This window comes from Melanotaenia boesemani, chromosome 23 (genome assembly GCF_017639745.1).
Source record: "Melanotaenia boesemani isolate fMelBoe1 chromosome 23, fMelBoe1.pri, whole genome shotgun sequence".
In the NCBI taxonomy this organism is placed as follows: Eukaryota; Metazoa; Chordata; class Actinopteri; order Atheriniformes; family Melanotaeniidae; genus Melanotaenia; species Melanotaenia boesemani.
The window spans coordinates 21,293,946-21,315,749 of NC_055704.1; the positions used below are offsets into that span (position 1 = coordinate 21,293,946).

The 21,804-nt window shown below is 39.6% G+C and overlaps 1 protein-coding gene across 4 annotated transcripts; it reads right to left on the bottom strand.

The window, feature by feature from the left end:
• Positions 1-1,860: 1,860 nt before the first annotated feature.
• Positions 1,861-14,148, bottom strand: nrf1 (nuclear respiratory factor 1). 4 transcript variants are annotated; one of them, XM_041977874.1, is made up of 12 exons: positions 14,014-14,148; positions 11,369-11,477; positions 11,046-11,190; positions 10,433-10,547; positions 10,208-10,334; positions 9,800-9,940; positions 7,490-7,648; positions 7,203-7,418; positions 7,014-7,112; positions 6,774-6,931; positions 5,372-5,493; positions 1,861-2,562 (listed from the first exon to the last, which is right to left on the bottom strand). In XM_041977874.1, the coding sequence occupies exons 2-12, from the start codon at positions 11,435-11,437 to the stop codon at positions 2,402-2,404; spliced, it is 1,512 nt and encodes a 503-aa protein (XP_041833808.1). In that variant the 5' UTR covers positions 11,438-11,477; positions 14,014-14,148; the 3' UTR covers positions 1,861-2,401. The 4 variants fall into 4 exon arrangements, with proteins under 4 accessions (XP_041833808.1, XP_041833806.1, XP_041833807.1 ...); XM_041977872.1 differs by having other exon boundaries at positions 11,360-11,477; XM_041977873.1 differs by lacking the exon at positions 14,014-14,148 and having other exon boundaries at positions 11,360-12,005.
• Between the last annotated feature and the right edge of the window lie 7,656 nt (positions 14,149-21,804).

Sequence of the window (21,804 nt, forward strand, 5' to 3'; positions counted from 1 at the left end):
TAGCTATGCTTAGGACACATAATTCTACATAACCATCTCACCTGGAGACTGTAGTCCGATCCAAACACTGGTCAACTGCATCAATCAAATTAAAGATTGGATGTGCCAGAACTTCCTTCAGACTCAGACCTGGATTTTAGCAGTTATATTAAGACAATTGCGAAGTCGGCCTGTTAACACTTAGAGAATATATCAAGGATTAAAGGACTGATGACTCAGCAGGATTTAGAAAAACATGTCCATACATTTATTTTTAGTAGGCTGGACTACTGTAATGCTGCCCTCACAAGTCTTCCTAAAAAGTCCATCAGACAGCTGCAGTTAGTCCAGAACGCTGCTGCGCGAGTCATTAAGACCAAGAAAGTAGATCATATAACTTCAGTCCTTAGATCTTTACACTGGCTTCCTGTCTGTCAAAGAATTAACTTAAAAACTTTGCTGTTAGTTTACAAAGCATTGAATGGTTTAGGACTAAAATGCATTCAGGATCTGCTGAAACTCATCGGTTTTAAATCAGGATTAAAAGCTTTATTTGCTGCCTATTATCAAAACAACTGTTAATTCCTTACGCTGTAACTTTTACTTTCTTGCATTTATCTATTCTGTTTTCATTAAGTTTCTTTTAAAGTTTGTTTTTAATGCACATTTAATTGCTTCCAACACCCTGCTGTAACTTTTAATATTGTATGTAAAGTACTTTGAACTGTCTTGTACTAAAATGTGCTATACAAATAAACTTGCCTTGCGTTACAAAGACACTAAACGCAGACCTTTTATTAATTGACTAGTGGTAATTTGAATTAATTTAGCATCAGGACACTGAATAACAGGAAATACTACAGAGGAAAGCCACTACTCTCTAGGAATAACATTGCTGCATGTCTGTAGTTTGCTAGATAAAGAAAACGCTGCATTCTGGTGTTAGCACATCCCAACTGTAAAACATGGTGGTGGTACTATCATGATTTGGGCCTGAACCCATCTTTACTTACTTCTACTTCTCTACATTCAGGTCTCTGGGGCAACAAGGCATCTCTATCTTCACAGCTCTTTCTCTGGGACACTCAGGCATTCCTGGGCCAGAAGCCATTTATAATCTCTTAGCTAGATATCCAACCCTCTCAGTTGACTCTTTTTGATACAGAAAGGGTGGCTCGCCATCTTGTCTCCATCTGAAGAAAACTTATTTCAGCCACTTCTATCCTTGATGTCGTTCCTTTGATTCATTACCAAAATCATGTAAACAAAAGTGAGACAAAATGATGAACCAGTAAAAAGTTATTATAAAAAAAACATCTAAGCTTTTTACTATTTTTTATAGGGCTGCTTTGTCACATGCAGATATTTTCATGTTAACATCAAATGAAAACACTTGTGGATTGAGCATGATGACATACTAAAAACAGACAGGGAGTATTTGATGGTAAACAGCAGCCATTTTACTTTATTTTTTCATATACACAAGTTTGAGGAGATTTAGACTGTTGCAACTGCATCACACCAAGTCAATTTTCAGCAAGCAACCATCTGCTGGAAACACATAATAGCATCACAAAAATTGCAGCTCCTATCCATGTTTGACTTCCTGTGATGTACAAGGTGATGTGGAACATCGAGCCTCGAGAGACATACAAAGTTCATGTTAAAAAATAACACACTACAGGGTGCACCTCCAATTCATGCACTATAAATAAACAAATTTGGTAGACAAAAAAGGCCTGCTTCAAGAAGTCTGCTCCACAATCCAGCAGTAAACACCTTGATGTATATCCTGAGTCTTTGCAAATTTTGGCATGTGAGTGGATTACAGTAGAAGGAAAAAGGGGACGACAAGACCATCTTCCAACAAAATGTTTTTTCATCCAATGTGAGAAAAATGGGAGTGTCTGCAGCTTATCTGCTGCTCTTGTACAGTAAGAATCAGGTGAGGGTGGGGGAAAAAAAACTTTTTGAGTGGTGATTGAGAACATGGAAAACCAATTAATGATTTGTCTATGGCACTGCATGTTACATGTATGCTAAAAACAGAAAGCACACAGAAGATACTAAAAATCCAGAACATTGATAGTTAACACACAGGTGCAGTTGTGGCTTTCCTCCTGGGGTTTTTGGTTCATTTTTGTTTTAAGTGAAGGTTAACTGCATTGAAATAAATACTAAATACTAAACATCACAGCTTAAAAAACATACATCTAAATGGAAAAAAAACCCCACCAAAAAAATCATTATCTGTACATAGTAAACACAATGCATTGATCACTCACTTTGACTTCCCCTGCAGATGTACATTTAAAAATATATTCGACATTTTACACAATGTGATGTCTTGGAATACAGGAGAGAAAAACCTATCTCCAATGTGGCTTTCCAGTGCTTTCTACTCCATCCAAGGTCCATAGTGTCACTGCTCTAGGGTCACAACCTCCACAGCCTGGCCGTCCAGTGTGACTGTGTTATCTATACGTGTGGCGACAGGTGCCATGGCAACCTGGACAGGCCGGTTGCCCTGGGCGAGGCTGGTCACTACAGTCTGGTACATGCTGACTGGAATCTGGACCAAACCTGAGGAAAAAATTTTACAAAATGACTGAACTTCCATTTTATCACTCAGTAATTGTAATAAACAGCAGCAATAACAAAGTTGAGATTTTCATGGTTTCTACGAGACCGCCAAGTTCTTATAGTTGTATCTAACAGGAGGCGGCCATGTTACAGGGAAGAAATTTCTGAACAATGGTCCGATTGATCGTCCTTAGCGAGCTTCCCCCATTCCCAGCTGTGCTTGTGTGTGAGTCTCTGCCTGTAGGGATTATTGCTGCGGTAACGTAGGCCTTTGCCCCACCCTGCAAGCTGTCACTGTGTCACAGGCAGGCAAGAAGGTCAGCGTAAGAGATGGCTGCTGCTCATGCCAGCTCCTGTTACTGTGAGCTCAGACGCTGGACGTTGAACAGAGGAAGCTCACGTTACACACGAATTGCTTTAAAATTTAAAGCTGAGATCAAAGAGATACTATGAATGATTTAGAATATTTACGGAATCTGAATCGTGCGTCTCTGATCCCTATTGTGAGGTTAGCTTTTAACTTCTGGTCCGCTTTGCTGGCTCCTGCTGAGACCCCTTGCAAGTGCTTTGTGACTGTGTTATCTTGAGATGACTGCAGGTGATTTGCCGGAAAGTGATTACAAAGGAGGGCTTAGGGGAGAGGGGCTTTGGCATGACCCAGTGACGTATGGACACAACACAAGCTGACTGAAGTATCTCAACTAGCCACTCAAACAAACTCTGACACTTTGGTATTAAGGGCTGCGTTCATGTACTTGTGTCGCTTCGTGTGCCTTTGTCAGTGAAGGAGTGGGGCACGATCCAATCAGCAATGTGTTTGGCCCAGTGCACTTCAAATAGGGCTCTTCACTCCTGTACAGTGATTAGTTGAGTCAATAGTTGGGGGAAGGACTGGCTTTGACAGCTCAATTAGTTGTTTTAGAGAACTACTGCAACCACATGGCTCCTCTGAGAAGCAAAGCTGCTACATTTGTAGTTTCTTTTAGAAACTTATCTATTTTTTAAAAATCTTTTATCTAATTGTTTAATGGCTCTGATTAAATAAAATAATTCCTACAAAAAGTTCAGTCAAGACAATTGCCAAAATTGGTCTCAAATTCAGATTTTAAACAAAAATCATCATAATCACTGACTTACTCTTGAAATGACAAGTGTCTTTATGCCTAAAAATAAAGTTGTTTGAATTATTATAGTTGTGTTACAAATGAATGATCATGACGCCAATGTTTTAGATCATTTAGAATAGTAAGACAACTGGGGAAAAAGGGGAAGAAATCCTACATTGAAGCACATTTTCCTCTGCAAGTGGAAAGACCTGCTGCAGACATAATGCAGGTCATGTTCTTAACTTCATAAATTTTTTAGGACATTGCATCAGTGTGCTCTCTAAAGGCATGACAATAGGAGCAAAAACAAGTGGTTTTACTTTTCTGCAAATAATTATATTTTAGATTTCAGTTCAGTTTTTTTTTAAATATATATAAAGGGAACAATCCCACTTAGACCCTCAAAGATATGTGTATATGTCTCATGTTCCGTAGCTGTAGTTGTGGCTTTGGCAAAGCTCTATGTTGAAAGAATGCAATTAGTCAAACTATATTTATATAAAGCATTTATTCATTTCTTTAATGATGCAGGTAATGCTAATAGCTACTTTGATTCTGCGCTGTTTCTACTAATACGAGCTATAAAAAGGTAAGAGGAAGAGAAAAAACTGACAAAGAGATGCGCATCCATCCATTTTCTATACCCGCTTTATCCTGTTCAGGGTCATGAGGAGGGGGCTGGAGTTTATCCCAAGCAATCATACAGTGAAAGGCACGGCACACACCAGGCAGTTTGCTAATCCATCACAGGCCAGAGATGCACATATTGTTTGAATTTAAAAAGGCAAATATTCATGTGAAGGGTGATCATGTGTGTGTCAATATAGTGTATACAGAGCGACAAGAGAACCTGGGTGTGTATGTACTGACAGCTGGTCCTGTGATTAGACCACAGACTGATAATGGAGTGGATCAAGCTATTTAGAAGGGCCCCTTAGGGACCTGGTCATGCCCCTGGACTAGTGTACTTTGTGATTACCACTGATTAGTTGACACTGCAAATAAGGAAAAGATTGACAGCTTGCAAGATTTTTGTGTAGAGAAATCTTAATGTGGTATTGTGTGTATTTGTGACCAATTTTTTTTTTTACCTTTATAACCACCAACACAGACTAGAAAAAGCCTCAGTGCAATAGGTTTCAAATTTAGCATCCCTTATAACTGTCTTTGTGTACCTTATAGCATTTATCTACTCCTTTTAGCAATCAACTTCTTCCTATAAGTTCCTCATTAACAGGAGCTTCCTTTTTAACAATGAGAATACTGGCTGAAATTATGTTTGTTGATATGCTATCCAATAGGAGGACAGCAGAGTGACAGCACTGCATGCAGTATGCATTCAAGGAGGGTCAATCTTTAATAGCTTATCACCAAATGGAGGGAGCATTGCTACAAGGTACACACAGACAAAAACACACCATCTGTCACATCAGTACAGAGTAGATTACATGAAAGGGGGGTCAGAGGCCTCGCCACAGTGTTAGTGATGGGAAGCTTGAAATTAGTAAGGCTAATTGGAAATACCATTGGCTCTTGAACACATAAAAAAACAAGTAGTGCAGATATGATGGCAAACAAGCAAAGCCGGTGATTTACTTCTATGGAATTATTGCATATATGCTTATGGTAATGCATGCATTTGTGTTTGGACTTGGTGATCTGGTGAAAATACGTATACTATAATATGTGGGATGAACTGGTACCTGTGGCATCTTGAACCCCTGCAAGAGCCCCAACAGCAGCTGCTGTTTCTGCCAGGACAATCTGCCCCCCTCCTTGAAGAGTGGCCTCCGCCAACGTCGCTACAGCATGGGCTGCTGCCTCACTGTAACACATCAAACAAACGCACACATTTTTTTTAAATTAAGAATTAAAACATGTGTAGAAAAATATGCTTGGAGACATCAGGCCTCAGCCTAAAACATTTCTCATGCATACAATGTCTGTTGGCAATAGCAAGGGTTATTAGAGATATGTGGGGTGAAGAGGTAGGAGTGTATGAGCTGTAAGAGGCTTTTCTAGTCTGGACTTAACAGAGAATCTGTCACATCTTTCTAAAGACCAGGTGCTATGGGTCTAACAAAGCAGTTTTATTAACCAGATCTACCCAGTGGAATTATCACAGGCTTATTACCACCACAGCGTTGTTATGAACTCATGCAAGTGCTCACAGATTGGTTGATAATCATATTTGAGATGGAAATACAGATGGACAGAAAGGAGGAGGGGGTTGCAAGAGTAAAAGCAGTAGATTCTGTTCAGTAAGATCCTCAAAAACCTGCCACAACCTCAAATAACAGTGACAGAAAGAGATTCTGCTTCCCTCTGGAGCTGGAAAAAAGACAAAATGTTCCACAGATGAGAGTAGCTCAACACAAGTAAACACCAGCAGGGGAGGGAGGGAGGGCAGGAGGAAGCAAGACTCAGGTGGGCGCAGGTAACAAGCCCCAGTGGGACATACCCATACACATCTGACATGATTGCCATGACAGTACTGAAGTGAAAAACCAGCAAACATCTTTGCGCTTCAATGAGTCTGGCTGATGAGTCCAGCAATTTAAACACCACCATGAAATTATTATCTTACAAATTCACAAAAACAGACAAATACAACTATTTAAATGTGAGTTTAAATACCCAAGATGCACTTACAGGTCATAATATTTAAATTGGAGGCCACTGCTGATTGACTATCATTTATTTATCACCTGAATTAATGTTCCTCATTTTTATTGCACCACCAAATTTGACTGTTGGCTCCACTACGTAACATTTTAGTCTGTTAGCTGTCACATCTTCTTTTCCATGCACTGGATCTAGTTACAACTAACATTGTTTATTATTATTAACCTAAAGATACCAGCCATAAATACAAGTATAATCTCTGACAACTGATGCAACCAATCATGAGGCTCTGTCTCATGACTATTTCAAGTGAGAAAAAACATTACTCTTGAAGAGAGAAAATACACCCGGCTAACCCAATTCTGAAAGCCCAGAGCCCACTTAGGTGCCATAAAGTATCCTCACCAAAATATAGTTAATTTTAGAGGCTCAACTGCTTCCCATAATCTCTTATAAAATTAAAAATTCTCTCCGAATCACCTGTTTAGAGCCATAGTGACAGTGGTTCCAGGCTGGATCTCATGGCTAGCAGCGACTGCAGCTTCAGCCAGAGAAGCGACTGCCTGTGTGGCCTCTGATGCTTGCGTTGTCTGGATTGTCATCTCTCCACTCTGGAGGGTGGCCCAGTTCTGCTCCACCTGAAGAAGAAGAAGAAGAAAATTTTCATACAGAAAATAATTTGACTGACTTTGACTCACTGAAAAGAATGGTTATGGTTACCTCTCCATCTGTCACAGTTGAGTAGTTAACCTGGGCCACTGTTACACCAGGAAGCTCCGAGGCGTCTGCTAGAGTAGCAACTGTGTGTCCTGTGCCAACCTGAGAGAAAAGTGAAAGCTAAGTACACTGGCCTTAATAAAAACTTTGCCTCTCACATGTGTGATGAGCGTACAACAGCTAAAAACATACCTGGATAAGTGAGACGGTCCCATCAGGGTTGTTGATGGTCTGTACGACGGTCTGCGAGGGCACAAGGTGAGCTATGCTCTGTGCAGTGGTCAGGTGGTGCTGGGTAGCGGCTGCCGTTGTTACCTGCTGGTCTTCAAAAGCATATAACAAATCTTCACGGCCATGCTGCTTATAGCAGTTCTTCACTATTGTCCGCAACGCCTGCGTCCAAGACACCTGTTAAAGCAGAGACACAAGTTTATGTGTGATGTAATTATATTGCATTATTATGCCACTATCGCCCTTACTCTCTGTTTCTGCTCCTCTGTGCGGACATCACTGCGAACATTGGCCCAAGGGATGTCCTCGGGCCACCAGATTGGTTTGCAGCTCTCCTTGCCCCAGCCAGGTTTCCCTCTGCCCGTGGAGTATTTCAGCATCTCTGGGATGAAAGCCCGCAGCTGGGCCTACAGCAAAACAACACAGATGCACATTTTAAAATAAACCTGTTAAAGACACAAAATCCTCACAGTGCAAAGCTGCAGTGTCTGACACATATAAGCTTGCACGCCCTTGAGCAGGCAGCAGGAGATGCGTATTGATCGGGTCCAGGCTGCAGGGTGCTGAGGTGGTCAAGGCCTGCAAATAGAAACAGGCTTTCTAAAAGGAGAATGTTTATAAGGAAGCTAATCTATGGTTGTGGCTCCAGTCTGATGTGTCAGTCTGACACTATGAGAACCTCAGGGGTGAGTCAGGCAGTCAGCCTGTCCCAGCTGAAGCTCCAGTAGAATCAGCATCGGTATAATAAGGGCATATGGGCCAGTATTATAAAAAAAATAGATAAAAAAAACAAACAAACAAAACTTTGAACTGAATGTGTGAGAGTACCAATAAGGGAAAATAACCAAGTGGTTAGAACTAAGAAATGAGTGCAAAGTGTCCTGCAGTTGCATGATGGGCATTTATATAGCATGAATAATGGGTAATGTCTTGTTTGTGTTTTTTCTTTCTCTCTCCCATAACAGGAAATCCTCTTCTGCACATCATCACCTCACTATCGCATCAACGTTTTCGGAGCAGGCATACATTCACAATCACTAACATGCTGTGGTGGGATTTAGTGCCAATGTCCTCAGCGTCCTGGTAATATGCAAGCATCACTGGGGGATTATATTGCACAATGAGGCACTGCAGCGTCTGCCTACCTTGACATCACAGGCTAAATTTGGTTCTGGGAGAAATAAATCCCTTCCTCCTCCCCATTAAACCCCTTTTTCTAACTTGCAGTCACCAGCGACCTATGAAAGGGTTCTGAGCACATCATGTAGACAGATATGATAAAATGGATCTCACTAGAAACTGGAAGGTCAGCAGTTAATTGCAATATCTTTTGGAAAACAGAAACTGCATCTGTTGGCTGCAGTAATGGAGCGCTGTCTCAGTAAACAGGGGGATGGCAACTTGGATTAGTCAAGGGCAAGGATTTAGTGGCAAAGGGATTCTTACATTTCCACCTGTGGGTGATGTGGATGTATGTGTGCATAGCCAGATGGCCTAATTACAGTGGCTAGTTAGTTAAGTGGCATGTTGTCCTCACGTCGACCACCCCACCCCCAGTCCTAATCCTCAAAGCAGTGGTCCAATCAGAGTTTAGGAAGGTGGCTATGTTGCTGGGTCCCTGAACTTAACAGGGCTGGGGGGTAATTATGGGCTCAGGCTAGACTCTGCATCACCTGCTACAGATGCTCCATGTATGACAGGCAGGAACTTCTGCCTGTGTGTACAGAACCTTCTGCAGATGTCTTTATAGAGGACGTTAAGTCCTTCCTGATATGAATCAAGAGAACTAAATTTGAATTAGCTGGCTTGCGTATCACTTACATATGCTCCAATCCAGGGTACATCAATCTTTCCCAGAAGGATGAGACAACATCACGTTCACAAACCATGGCACACACATATCTCTAAAAACCCCCTCCTGGCTTTGCCACGCTGAGTGAGGCAACAGGTTACTCATGATAATCTCATCCTACAACCTCCAGAAAAACAAGCACCAACTAACACCTGGTCTCCGAGGATTTATCTGGGTCTGGGATTGGCCACCGTGCTCCCTGGGCTGTGGACCGTCTCTGAGGGCCACTATCATTCTGGCTTCTCTGACGATGATCCAGAGTGCGTCAGCAGCACGGGGATGGCAGAGTAAACAAGCCAGCTTCCCTTGGGTGAACAGAGGGTTCAGGCTGCCAGTGGTGATAATGCGGCACTCAAAGGCCTGCCAGCAGCAATCAGCTCTGCACATCCTCTCACTGTCTGGCAAAGAGAGGAGGTTTCACTTGTTTCCAAGCACACATGCACGTATACATCGGGGAACCTGAACTGCTTCTTAGCTTGTCAATGTAGAAGAACAGCAGCTGATTATACAGCTAAATGAAATATATTAAAAGATACAGGTGGAGGTTGTGGGTATGTAAAAGCTGATACTCATTTCAAACACAATTCTTGTTGTTTGTTGGAAGCTGGTGCCCCCTGCTGGGAGCATCATCTACAATGGAATGGCTGATTATTATTATCATTAAATTGTCATTTTTAAGAAAGATCCTTAACAGAAAAAGTCTCACCTGGGTCATCTTATCCACAGAGACAGGGATGCCATCAATGGTGAGAGGGGGCAGCTCTGAGGCCAGCTCTCCACCAGCTGGGGCATGCTCTGCCAGGGCGTTCTCCAGATCCTCCAACATCATGCCCTTATACTTTCTAACCTGGTCACCAGAGGAGAAACATCACAAGCTGAAATTTTCAGGTATTTGTTGGAACAAAATAGATATTTATTTATTTATTTTTAGTATAGACTATTGTACTCAGGCTCAGGTTTTTGAAGCATTATTTGATGCTTTACATGCACCATTACTGACACTTAACTCAGCCATGAGTAGTTAAAATTGTAAATGGCTTAACGGAGATCATAAAAGGCAGGATTGGAAGTCTCACTGTGTAAAATCTGCTATAGCTAAAAGAAAAACACTCACCACATTCTCTAGCGGAGCAGCACCAAACACCTTAAACACAGGGTTTGGCTTGGAGGGAGAGATGCACAAGACGATGGCTTGCTGGCCCACCCTGGTGGTATACTCATCCAGCGTTGCTCGCAGTTTTCTGAAAACACACAGAGCATCTTTTACCTCCTTCTTTAGATCTTAACATTTTTAAAAGGTGAGGGGAGGAAAAAGATAAAAATGTTCAGGGAAATTCACCTGAGCAGACGGGTCTGCTGCCTCTTGCGGATTGAAGGGTTGGACTCAAAGATGTGAGGCCTTTTTCTTTTCTTACCGGTTGCCACAGCAGCAGCGGCCGCCATGCCCACTGGTCCTGAGACAAAAAACAGAAAACAGGTAAAAAAAAAAAAAAAAAAGTAAACGGAGCTAATCATAAATGACAGCATTCTGTTATTTGTCTGTGTTTTCCCATTTCTGACTTCTCCCTTGTTAATCTGAATGTGTGAATATTAGGTTAGTTTTATCTATCTAGTAGGATTCTGTTTTTAACAGTTTAGCAGTTGTTATTTACTGGCTCCTATTTCATTTAGAAAGTGTAAAACCAGTCAAGAGACAACATATTACAGTTGTAAAATCCACTGGGACCACCTGCTGTTCAGTTGAAAGCATTACACTGATTTTCAGTGTACTGGATGCTGTATTGGAAAATTACAGTTAACCAGAGATCCAACTTAACCCCCAGAAAGAATCTCTAAAAATGTAAATTTTTTGGGAAGATGTTTGCTGGAAAAAATTTATTTTCAAATGCTTCTTATTGAATACATTTCACAACTGCTAAGTTTTTTCTTATATGGGTAGAATTTCAACTTACCTGCAGCTGCCAGGTGAGCAGTGACCTCATCAGTACCGGCTGAGTTGAGGATGTCTGTGTCATCATAAGGGTCATCATCTGGCGAGGATGTTGAGTCTTCTTCAGCACTCATCATAGATGCCTCTGTAAAGGTGGCCACGTGCACCTAAACAGAGAATGAGTTGGGTGAGATAGTTTTTACAGATCAACATATTTCTAAGGAAGATGGTTTCTGCTCTTGTCTAAATAATCTAACCAGCTGGCAAAATAGTTATAACATAATGGAAGCTGGCACAATCACGGGAAACTGTCTGTCATTTCCACAATAAGTGCACCTGCTGGACCTGTTGGCTTACGGCGCTGGCCTCGATGGTGGTCATGTGCTCTGTCTGGTGAATGGTGTGATCCTCCATTATCAGCCACCTGGTCTAAACAGCTAGCTCCACAGTATAACTACAGAGAAAAAGAGAAAAAGTTATACAGAATCTATAACACTGCTGCACAATAATGATCATTTCCTTTATAACTAATCAGCTGTGTCCTCAATACAGCTTGGAGATCTGTTCCAGACTGGAAAACTTAGTGAAAGAAACTCTGGCCTTTCAGTTTCTTTCAGGAAGGAAACTTAAACTCAGTCATCATAGTAACTGCTCTGGATAAATACACTTCTCTCTGACCTTTTCCTTCCTGCAGAGCCTGAATCTGCTGTTTGACATAGTTCTGGATTTATATGATTGACATCAAAGCAAATAAGATGTTTATTTTTATTTTAAAAATAAAAATTTAAAGTTAAAAATATGTTTGTCAATGAGAAATGATAGAACCTGTTAAACAGTTTCCTTACACTGAGTCCTTACTGTAGAAATCAGTCTTGCAATAACAACAAATCTACATTAAGTTTTAGACACAGAGGACACAGCTCAATAAGCAGTCAGAAAATTATGATAATACTTTTGGCATGGATAAAGATAATTTAAAATCCCCCCCCCAAAAATTGGTCTATGTCTTTATTTTAGTAAAATAAAAAGTATACCATAATATTTACCCATTAACCATCAATAAAATGTAATTATAAAATATGTGCCCTTAACTATATGGTGTAGCATGGAATGAAATGACAAATGAATGAAATGTTGGATGGACAATGGACTGTTATTTCATATTATGACCACTAATGAATTCTGATAATATGCTGGCCTTAATGTGTTTATGGCAAAGTTTTTATTATTATCATTATTTAATTATTATCATGAGGGAGGAGGTGGAGTTGAGAATAACTATGTGTACAATTATTTAGTAAAAAGATTATTTCGGGAGGGATTAGAAAATAGTTCAAAACTGAATATGATTAGTGTTATTGTTTGGCTATAATGTCCAAAATAAAAATAAAAAGGGAATAAATTGTGCCTAAAAGGCTGCTAAAATCCTTAGTCATTATGGTTGGTCTGGGACTTTTATTTTCAGGCTTCTGCAAATTATAAACTTCTGCATTGTTAATTGTGGGTCTTCTGTCAGGCCTCCTCTGTCCTTCAGGTGCATTTTAGCTGAGATTAATTTTTATGCAATAGGTAGAAGGATACAAATGAATAGTAACAAAAAAGGATGTTTAGTTTAAATGGACTAAATGCAGCACATAGCTTTTTTTGGGACATTTTGTCACTCAAACTACTGAGTTTATCTGGACTGACAATAAACTAAAACTGATTTTATTTATTTAAAACATGCAGTGTGTGAATTTGTCAGTGCAGTGACTGCAAAGCTGTGCTCTGCCTGTAGGGGGCACTTCTGTGTTCAAGTCTTACACGTGATTGATTTGCAAGACATGCATTCCTTACAATAATCAGTTTTTTTTTTTTTTTTACAATAAATATACATACCACAGCATAAAAAAATAATAAAACAAATAAATAAATTTATGCCACTATAGTCAACGCAAGGAGTGTGAGTATGAAGCGGTGAAATTGGTGGTTCATGAGTAAACTATTGGGTTATTGCAGACTCAGAGGGGAAAAGCACTGACACCATAAAGCACAATAAAACATTCAACACGTTCCAGATTTGTTTACGTGACCCATCTTATAGCCAAAAATTAGCTTCTGTTGTGTTTCCAGAGAATCTGAAAGAAGCAGCTCAATAGAAATAACTTTAGGGACATGATAGAAAATGATTTATTAAGCATGAAGCATTTTTAGTAAACAGTTTTCTCTTAAAAAAAATCAATTAAAATTACAATAAAATTAATAATGAAATGGTGTAATGTGTCACAGATTTGTGTGATAACAATCCTCAATATTGGGGATCAATGAGAATATGCACAATAAGGAAATATTGTAGATGTTAAATAATTTATATAATATTGCAACAACAGTGATAATCCGCAGTACCAGAAAAGAAAGAAATAAAATAAAATAAAAATACAAAAAATTAAAATAAATAATACAAAAACAAAGACTGTCCATCTTAAACAAGCATCGTTATTTCTACAGTGGTGTAATGTTAGAACTACCGGTTGAGTTATCAACGACTTCACAACTGGGCTAAGCTAGCAATGCCCTACATTCAGCTAATTAGCTTCCTAGCTAACCATTTGGCGGTGTATAGTCGTCATGTAAATGTAAACGTAAAGATATATTAAAAAAAATAAATGTCATTTCTCTGCTCCACACAACACAACAGCAACGATTTCTCTGAACGGTATACCATAACCCGTAATAAGGCGGCAGCTAGCATAAACCCCGCGCAATATGAAACAAAACAAAACGCTACGACAGGCCGAGCGGCCTGCAGCGCATCCCATGCCATTCCACTCTCCGAGCTTATTGTCGATACGCGCCAACAACATAATTCCCGACTATAGACTATATAAACTGAATAATCGCGTTCCACTCAACATCTAAACAATCTGCATCTTAGCCCCAACGCTGCCGGGTTTGATGATGCGGCTGCGCCGGGGCTGAAATAGATGGAGATTGCGCGGTAGGGCACTAACCTCAGAGCGGCTGCGCTACTTCGGGCCTGCGCCGTACAGCGGGGATGGAGCCGGGCTTTAATGGAGGACAGAGGGGAGCCAGCACTAAACACAACGAACAGAGCGCACACAACACTGATCTGCACTAGTGCTGCCTTCAGGTGTCTCTCACGAGTTCTAAATTCAAGAGTCACCGTGATATCCACGATAGATAAAATAAAATAATAAAAAAAGCAAAACAACACAAGAATACTTTTTGAATATTGTTTCATTTACTTATTTTGTATAAAAAAGTATGATTGTGAGATTATTCTGTGATATAGCGCTGCCTGTAAAAAAAGAGAGAAAAATGACACAAACGTTTATTTTCCGATAGTCCTCATTTTTCATCATAGAAATCTATATTGATAAATAATAAATAACATTCATAAATAACAAAATAAGAAAAATAAGAGAAAACCCAGAACAAACTACCACTAGTTTTAAGTTTTGCTCTACTTACTTCACTTTATGTACAAGTATTAAATGTACTTTTCTTCAAGTACTTCATGCCTAAAGACCGGCGATATAAATTTGCGCCTTTAATCAGAGTCTCTTTGCCATTTAATTGAATTAAGTGAAGCGTCGCCCGTTGTAGGTCATAGTTCCTAGTTCCTATAGTCAGCGAACGCTACACTAAGACCTGTCAAACCACGCCCCTTTCTAGTTGCACTGGGTTCAACTCTTGCCGACTCTTGATTTGGTCTTTGTAACGTTATCCTTCCAAATAATTATTGAACTAAGACATGGAATTTTACAGAAGGTAACATGACAATCTTGCAAAGTGCGACTCCCAAGTTATAAAAAGATAAGGAAGAAAAACAAACAAACAAAAAAGTAATAGTCTGTAGACCGAAAGACGTTTTTCAAGATACTCAAATTAAGCAGCACCTGTGTCATTCAGGCAACCTGGATAACTTTCCATGTGAATGTGTTGATACCTGTACAGGTTAGTAAACAGTACTACTACTGCTAATAGTTTAATCTTTGAATGTCGTCACAATATTTCATGAGACATAAACTTGACTTTTAAAGCCACAATAGTGGTTTTGTAATGGCCACAGTAGTGTGAACTGAACAACGTGTGCTTGTAGTTTGTTTATGAAGGTTTGTTGAATATTTAGCAGACAAACTTGACCTAAGTGCTTTTACACTTCATGCTAGACCAAGACCAAAATGTAACTAAGAAGATGTCCAATACAAACAAACAAACATACTAACAAACAGAAAGCTGTTTAATACTGTTTTATTTATTATACAGCTTGATTTTTTTTTTAAAACAAATTCTTTCATTTCCTCAGGCTTTTGTCAATATTTGTGCCAACCAGGTGGTGAGAATAATTTTGCCAATTTTTTTCTTAAAATGCTTTAGAAGCAGCCAAAGGGCACTGGCTCAATTTAAAGTGTGGAATCTACATCTTTTGCTCAGCATTTTTAGTAGTATTTAACTAAAGGAAATTTTAATTTGATGGAAGACTTTAATTTCCAGTTCCAAAACTGGTCCAAGTCATGCAAGTCTATGCAATCTGAAAACCATAAATAGACCAAAATACATGGCTGTCTGTGCTGGGACCCCCCCCCCCCCCATTAAAAAAAAGAAAAAAAAAGAAAAGAAGAAAGATATGACCCAAGTCACCGGGCTATCACTAAATTTTAAAATAACTGGACTCTCCTGAAGTTGTAAACCTGATCTAGTTATTACCCCTCACAGGTTTGAAGGACACAGTGTGAGATGTGCAACTTCTGATAAAGTTGTGTGACTTGGTGGAGAACTCGACTGAAAGCATAGCAAGGTAAGTCTGATGCTTCTGTGTATTTTAAAAAAGTATAATTTTTGCTCTTCCATATGCTTCAGTATAATTCCTGAAGGGGGCAGCGTTGCATTACAAATTATATTTGGAAGTCAACCCCTCAAGTTTGTTGTGACAGGAGGTGGCAGTAGGGCAACGCTGATGCAGCTCTCTGCAGGTGCCCTGGCATGTGCTCAAGATGATGGATGTTTTACATTAGTGTGTGATGACAGCAGCTTATGTTTGTGTCTCACTAAATGTCCGCAAGTATCATATTCAAAAGTGTGGCAGGGCAGTGCTGCAGAGTGTGATTACACATTTTACAGCTTCCATGCTGTGTAACTGACCTTCCTTACACTCTGTCTCACTGCCATCCATCCGTCTGTCTGTCACTGTTTTCTACCTGAATGGACAGGATGAGTTGTTGTCACAGACTTGCCTACATGATGGACAAACTGCAGTTAGAACCAGTGGTGTATGCCTAACGTTGTTAAATGCAAAACTGGGTTGACTGGTTAAAATGAATTTTGTGTTTTTCCATACAAAACTGCAGATTTTAGATACTTTTATATATATATATATATATATATATATATATATATATATATACATAATGTTTCATTAAGCTTTCTGACCCTGGAAGGTATTTAAGGTGTGTAATATGTTGCACTCTCTTCTATAGATTAGCAGAATCCTAACCTCTTAGAGGCGTCTGTTCTTTCATTTTATCACTTTGTTTTTCAAGGGCACTGCAATGTAAAACCATTTCTGTTCGGTAGGTGATGGTGTGACATAGATGAAGTGAAATGCTGGAGAGTGTGAATGAACCAACGTCCTATTATTTGGTCTTAGTCTGCTTTTTCTTCCACGGGCTATGGCTGGGTATAGATAAGGCTAGCAGCCTGGGGGTCTGGAATCAATAATGGATGTAATTGGTGAGCTGGAAGTGAGGATAATTGTAGGTAATTGTGTTGACCGTCACAAGCCTTGCAGAGAGGTGAAGACAACAAAAAGAAGTGGTTGGTGTTGGGGATGGGAAATGGAATTCATTGTACCCTTGTATTTCAATACCTACTGCATACACAAATACATTATAACAACCCCTGACCTGCTGTATTGTAAAACTGAAAGTGGAGAGTAATGAACATAACCTAAACCACAAAATGTTAGAAACTGCAGCTTTTGCCTCCCCTGACATTTTTGGTCCCATGTACAGAGACATGCTATATCCAATTTTTACATGTTGCACTAGAATGTTCATGCATATAAAAGTGCAAAAGTAATAAACCAGTTGTCAATATTCACAAAATACTTCTGTGGTTAGCAGTTCCGTTGGTAATAAATCTCTTTTCTTGAGTCAAGTCCTCAACATTTTTCTGATCACTCAGTTGCTTTTTAATCAGCTTTTGCTTGGTATAAAATGTGGTGGTCTCTCCATTTATGCCTGCTGGTTTTCTTTCTTGTCAATGCAATTATGTTATTGCACTGCTGGTTGCTAAGCAATTGCCTTGGTGAAATTGTCAGATGCCTACCTTGTTTAAGGGTTTCTCAGTAGTTGTGTTTTTCTGCACGTGTGGTGAATAGGTATCTTTTCTTCCACCAGGCAGCTATTAAGATCTAAAAGCTACTGGGGTGTAACATCTTAAACCCCAGTGCATTTGTAGAAGTTAATGTTAACTGACATACCTAACATTCCTTCAGTAATGTTTTTTTGCCTTTTAAGTCGACGTTCTATGAGCATTTCAAAGGATACCTGGAATTCTGATAGTCTACTAGTACATTTTCTCCTGTCTAGTTAGTTGCTAAAAGGTGAGACACATTCCATGGTCACCAGGGGGTACTGGAGTACCACAGATTAACCTTGAAACTTGACTACTGTAGAGAGTTCATGGTTCTCTGCACAGTCAAGGCCACATTCATTCATGTTTTCCTCTGAAAACATTCAGAGAAAATTAATCTAAGATTTATGCCATTTTATTTTTTTTATTAGATTACATCTCTTTCAGTTGTGGATTTTGCTATTAAATTTGCTGTCTGTTGCAGAATCTACATGTTAGCATTTGCAAACTGAGTATGAGATGGATATACCATAACCAAAGTTCACTTGCAGATTGCACCATGAAAGTAACAGCTTCTGCTGTAACTGAACAGCTTCCCTTCTTTACACAAAGGTCAGTATGAACGTATCGTTTCTCTTGTTCTCTCTTGTGTCACATTTGACTAAACAGTGCTTCATTCACTTTAGTTTTCTGCACCGCTACTGGAAGTTTTTACACTATTTAGTGTTGATGCTGTAAAAATAAGCCCCTAATTATGAGCTTACATAAACTGACGTTCTAGTTGATGTAAAATAGTTTATGGTTGAATTATAAAATATGTGTTTGTAAACATAATTTAAATTATGAATGCACTTGCTGCAGAAACGACATGCTTCAAAAGCTATGTAGTGATTAAACTAAGGCTTAATTACCAATATATTTGTTGTAATATAATAATGGCAAGTAGATTAGTTTTATATTACGTTTATTCTATGGTCTATGTAAAGTTTCTGAATATTTGAACCCTTGTATTGTTTTGTCCTTGAGATTTTAGAAAGGGGATGTACAGTAATTCATAAGGAACATGTTCAAAGAAAACACAAGGGCTCAGTCTGTCAGTGGAAGCAGTGATTCAGTTGACAAACTAAAACCTTATTTTATAGTTTCTGATACTTGTTCTACAACATCAATCATCAGTTAGTTGCAGTCAAAGGTTTTCAGGTGACCACATGACTTTACTCTTGTGTCATTGGTTTAAAGGTAGCTGCTCTAGCAGACCTTCCTGGAAATCACTCTCCCTGGAGAATCCCCAGGTATGTTGTCAGTGATGAACACTCTTTGTAATTTAATGAGATGTTAGATTGGAGGTGCTCCTGTTGTTTTGTTGTAGTTCTCCATTCAGCCTGATGGAAGGTATGTGAACAGAGGAATAAATTCAAGTATCACATGCATTATGGCCTTAAGTGATACCATATTTTTGGTCAGGTTTTCTGTGCTTACCTTCTTTAATTTTTTTAATCATTGTAAAATTGAACTCCTTGTATTTATTTTCTCTCTTCCCTGTTTCTTCTATTTTCTACTACTTCTTTCAGACGTAATGTTAATGTAAATACAAACCACCATTGTTTAGAAATGAATGAATGAAAGCAAGACTTTGGAAAAGGAACAACAAAGAGTTAAAAAGAGGATATGAGTAGTGTATTCATTGCAATAATAAAATTAAGACTTACCTTTATTCTCCAGTCACAGCCTGTTGTCAATAAAAAACAGGAGATTATAATCGAGAACAAGAAAAACAGGATAAATGAGAAAAATAAGCAGGAAATTTGAAGGTAAGACGGTCACACTTATTTCAGTGAGCTGCCTCTTATTTTTCCACTTATTTCCTTCCTCGTGTCTCTCTATACCTTATTAGACATGTGCTGATTATGAACCTGTTCCGAGACTTATTGCAATATCCAGCACTGGCAAAGGTATTGTGCTGACATCAAGATCTGCAGAGACCAGATCAGAATGGAAAGAAATGAAAGCATGAAGAAGAATAGTTTGTGTCATGGAATATATCTTTGTCACCAATCTGCATATTTTGACATAAAAAGCTATATTTCAGGGATAATCACCAGTGGCTCCTCATGCACGCCGATCATAGTGACCAAGATAATTGGGGAACCTGTCAGCCTCTGTTGTGCAATAAATGGTTGTTTTTAACAGCTGGTAAACAGCGAGGTAGATCCAGGCGGTCTCTATTTTTTTAATGAAATGAAAAATACTTTATTAATCCCAGAGGGAAATTGCAATGTTGTAGTAGTCTTTTGTTTGTATGTTGTAAACAAAACAACAATAATTGTTAATCAGAAGATGATAATGTTTTGATCCAGAGGGTGATGACAGCTGGTAGGAATGATCTCCAGTACCTTTCTGTCTTGCATTGGGCTTGACGAAGCCTCACAATGAACTCACTCTGTTGTTTCTTCTCTGTGTTGTGTAGAGGAGGCGAAGAATCATTTATTATTTTCTGCAGCTTATGCAGCATTTTTTTTGGACAGTCAGCTCCAGCGGCTCCAGAGTTATCCCCAGCACAGAACCAGTCTTCTTAATCAGTTTGACCAGTTTCTTTAAGTCTCTGACTCTGATGCTGCTGCCGTAACAGATGCTGCAAAGCTGACTGCACTTTCCACAACAGACTTATAAAAGATATGCAACATCTTGGTGCAGACATTGAATAGTCTTAGCTTTTTTAAGAAGTAGGGTCTGCTCTGTCCTTTCTTTTAGATGCCTCTGTGTTGCATTTCCAGTCCAGCCTGTTGTCTAGCTCAACTCCAAGGTACTTGTGTTCCTCCACTGCCTCCTTCCTTCTCCCAGAATGTAAACAGTGTTTAGTTTATTCTTGTTCCTCCTGAAGTCAACATCATCATCATCTCTTTTTTTTCGCTTGTGTTCAAGATGAGGCGATTATTTCTGCACCATCTCACAAACGGATGCACGTTTGTGCACTGCGCCTGACTGCAGGAGACAGACAGGCTAGAGGTGGAGGCGGAGGAGGTCTCAGTGTGTTCTGATGTGGAAGTAGATGAAGCTGTGTTAAGGTCCATAACTAAAGCCCTTTTCCGACTGTATGAACCTTTTGCAGTCCCTATAACCTTTTTGGGAACCTGGCTGTTTTTTCGCGCATTCGGACACATAGGAACTAGGGGTAAAAGCCCTCAGTTCCTATAACCATTTTAGCTCCTACTCCGAGGCAGGGTCTTTTCGAGGTTCTATAGGAACCCTCATGATGTGATTGGTAGCGACGCCCCTTAAGCTGCAGGGTGAGAGAGTGGAGTTGTGACAGGAAAGCTGTAGGCTCAGTGAGGATGTGTGGTATGTTGGCCTAGAGGTAGGAAGGGGATTTTGTTAAACATTTTTCTGAACTGAACCTATTGAAGAACATGTTCATCTCATCAGCTCTGTCCAGACTCCTCATCAGTCTGATACCCCTTTAACTTGAAGCCACTCGTCTTGTTGGGACGATGCTGTCCACACAGAAGCATGATATAATCTGTCAGAGACTTCGTCATGGCATTGATGTCGTCGCACAGAGGACATTCCAATCTTTGGCCTCAAAGCACCCTCTCAGAGCATCTTTATTAGTCAATGTTTTAATAGTTTGTGTGATGATTGGTTGCTGTTGAATGATGAGCTTGTAGGTGGAGTTGAGAACTAGATTATGGTCTGATCTTCCTAAAGGAGGCAGGGCAGAGGAGCTGCATGCATTTTTAACATTTACATAAAAAAAGTCCATCTTATTTTCTCTGGCGGAGTAGCTGACAAATTGTTAGAATGTTGGTAATGTTGCAGAGAGGGAGACATTGTTAAAGTCTCCAGAGATCACAATGAATGCATTAGGATGCTGTGTTGTAGCCTAGCAACAACAGAGCTGATGACATCACAGACTCTGTCTGCAGTGGTACCAGGTATATAAACCACTACCAGAATAGCACGGGTGAATTCTCTGGGTAAATAATATGGACGAAAACTGAGGGCTAACAGTTTGATGTCCCGTGGCAGATCTTCTCCTCGACAGTGACATGTCCAGCATGGCACCAATGGTGGTTAAAAAACACTACAATGCCACCTCCCTTTAGCTTTCCACTGACGTTCTTGTTGCGGTCTACTGAAGTTTTCACCATTTTCCTCTCTGCCTTGATCCTGCTTTGCATCCTCTTTGCCACTTCTTCAACTCGTTTGGCATATGGTGTGTTATTTCGCTGGGTATCTTGATTTTGGAGAGCTTCATCCATTGATCCTGCCGGTAAACAACACTTCCATTTCCATGGAAACTCATCATAACAAGTGTTGAAGAGAACTGATGTGAAGAAATCTTCTTGAAAAATGAACTTGACAGTGATAGTCTTGAAAAAAGTTTATATTATCTAAAAAATGAAAACGGTACAATCAGACGTACT

Excerpts from the sequence above, each read along its gene's own strand:
- nrf1 (XM_041977872.1), bottom strand. The coding sequence starts at position 11,437 with ATGGAGGATCACACCATTCACCAGACAGAGCACATGACCACCATCGAG. Across the intron at positions 9,941-10,207 it reads CTGCTCCGCTAGAGAATGTG|GTTAGAAAGTATAAGGGCAT; the intron begins GTGAGTGTTTTT and ends TCTGGTGACCAG. Across the intron at positions 7,113-7,202 it reads GGACCGTCTCACTTATCCAG|GTTGGCACAGGACACACAGT; the intron begins GTATGTTTTTAG and ends CTTTTCTCTCAG.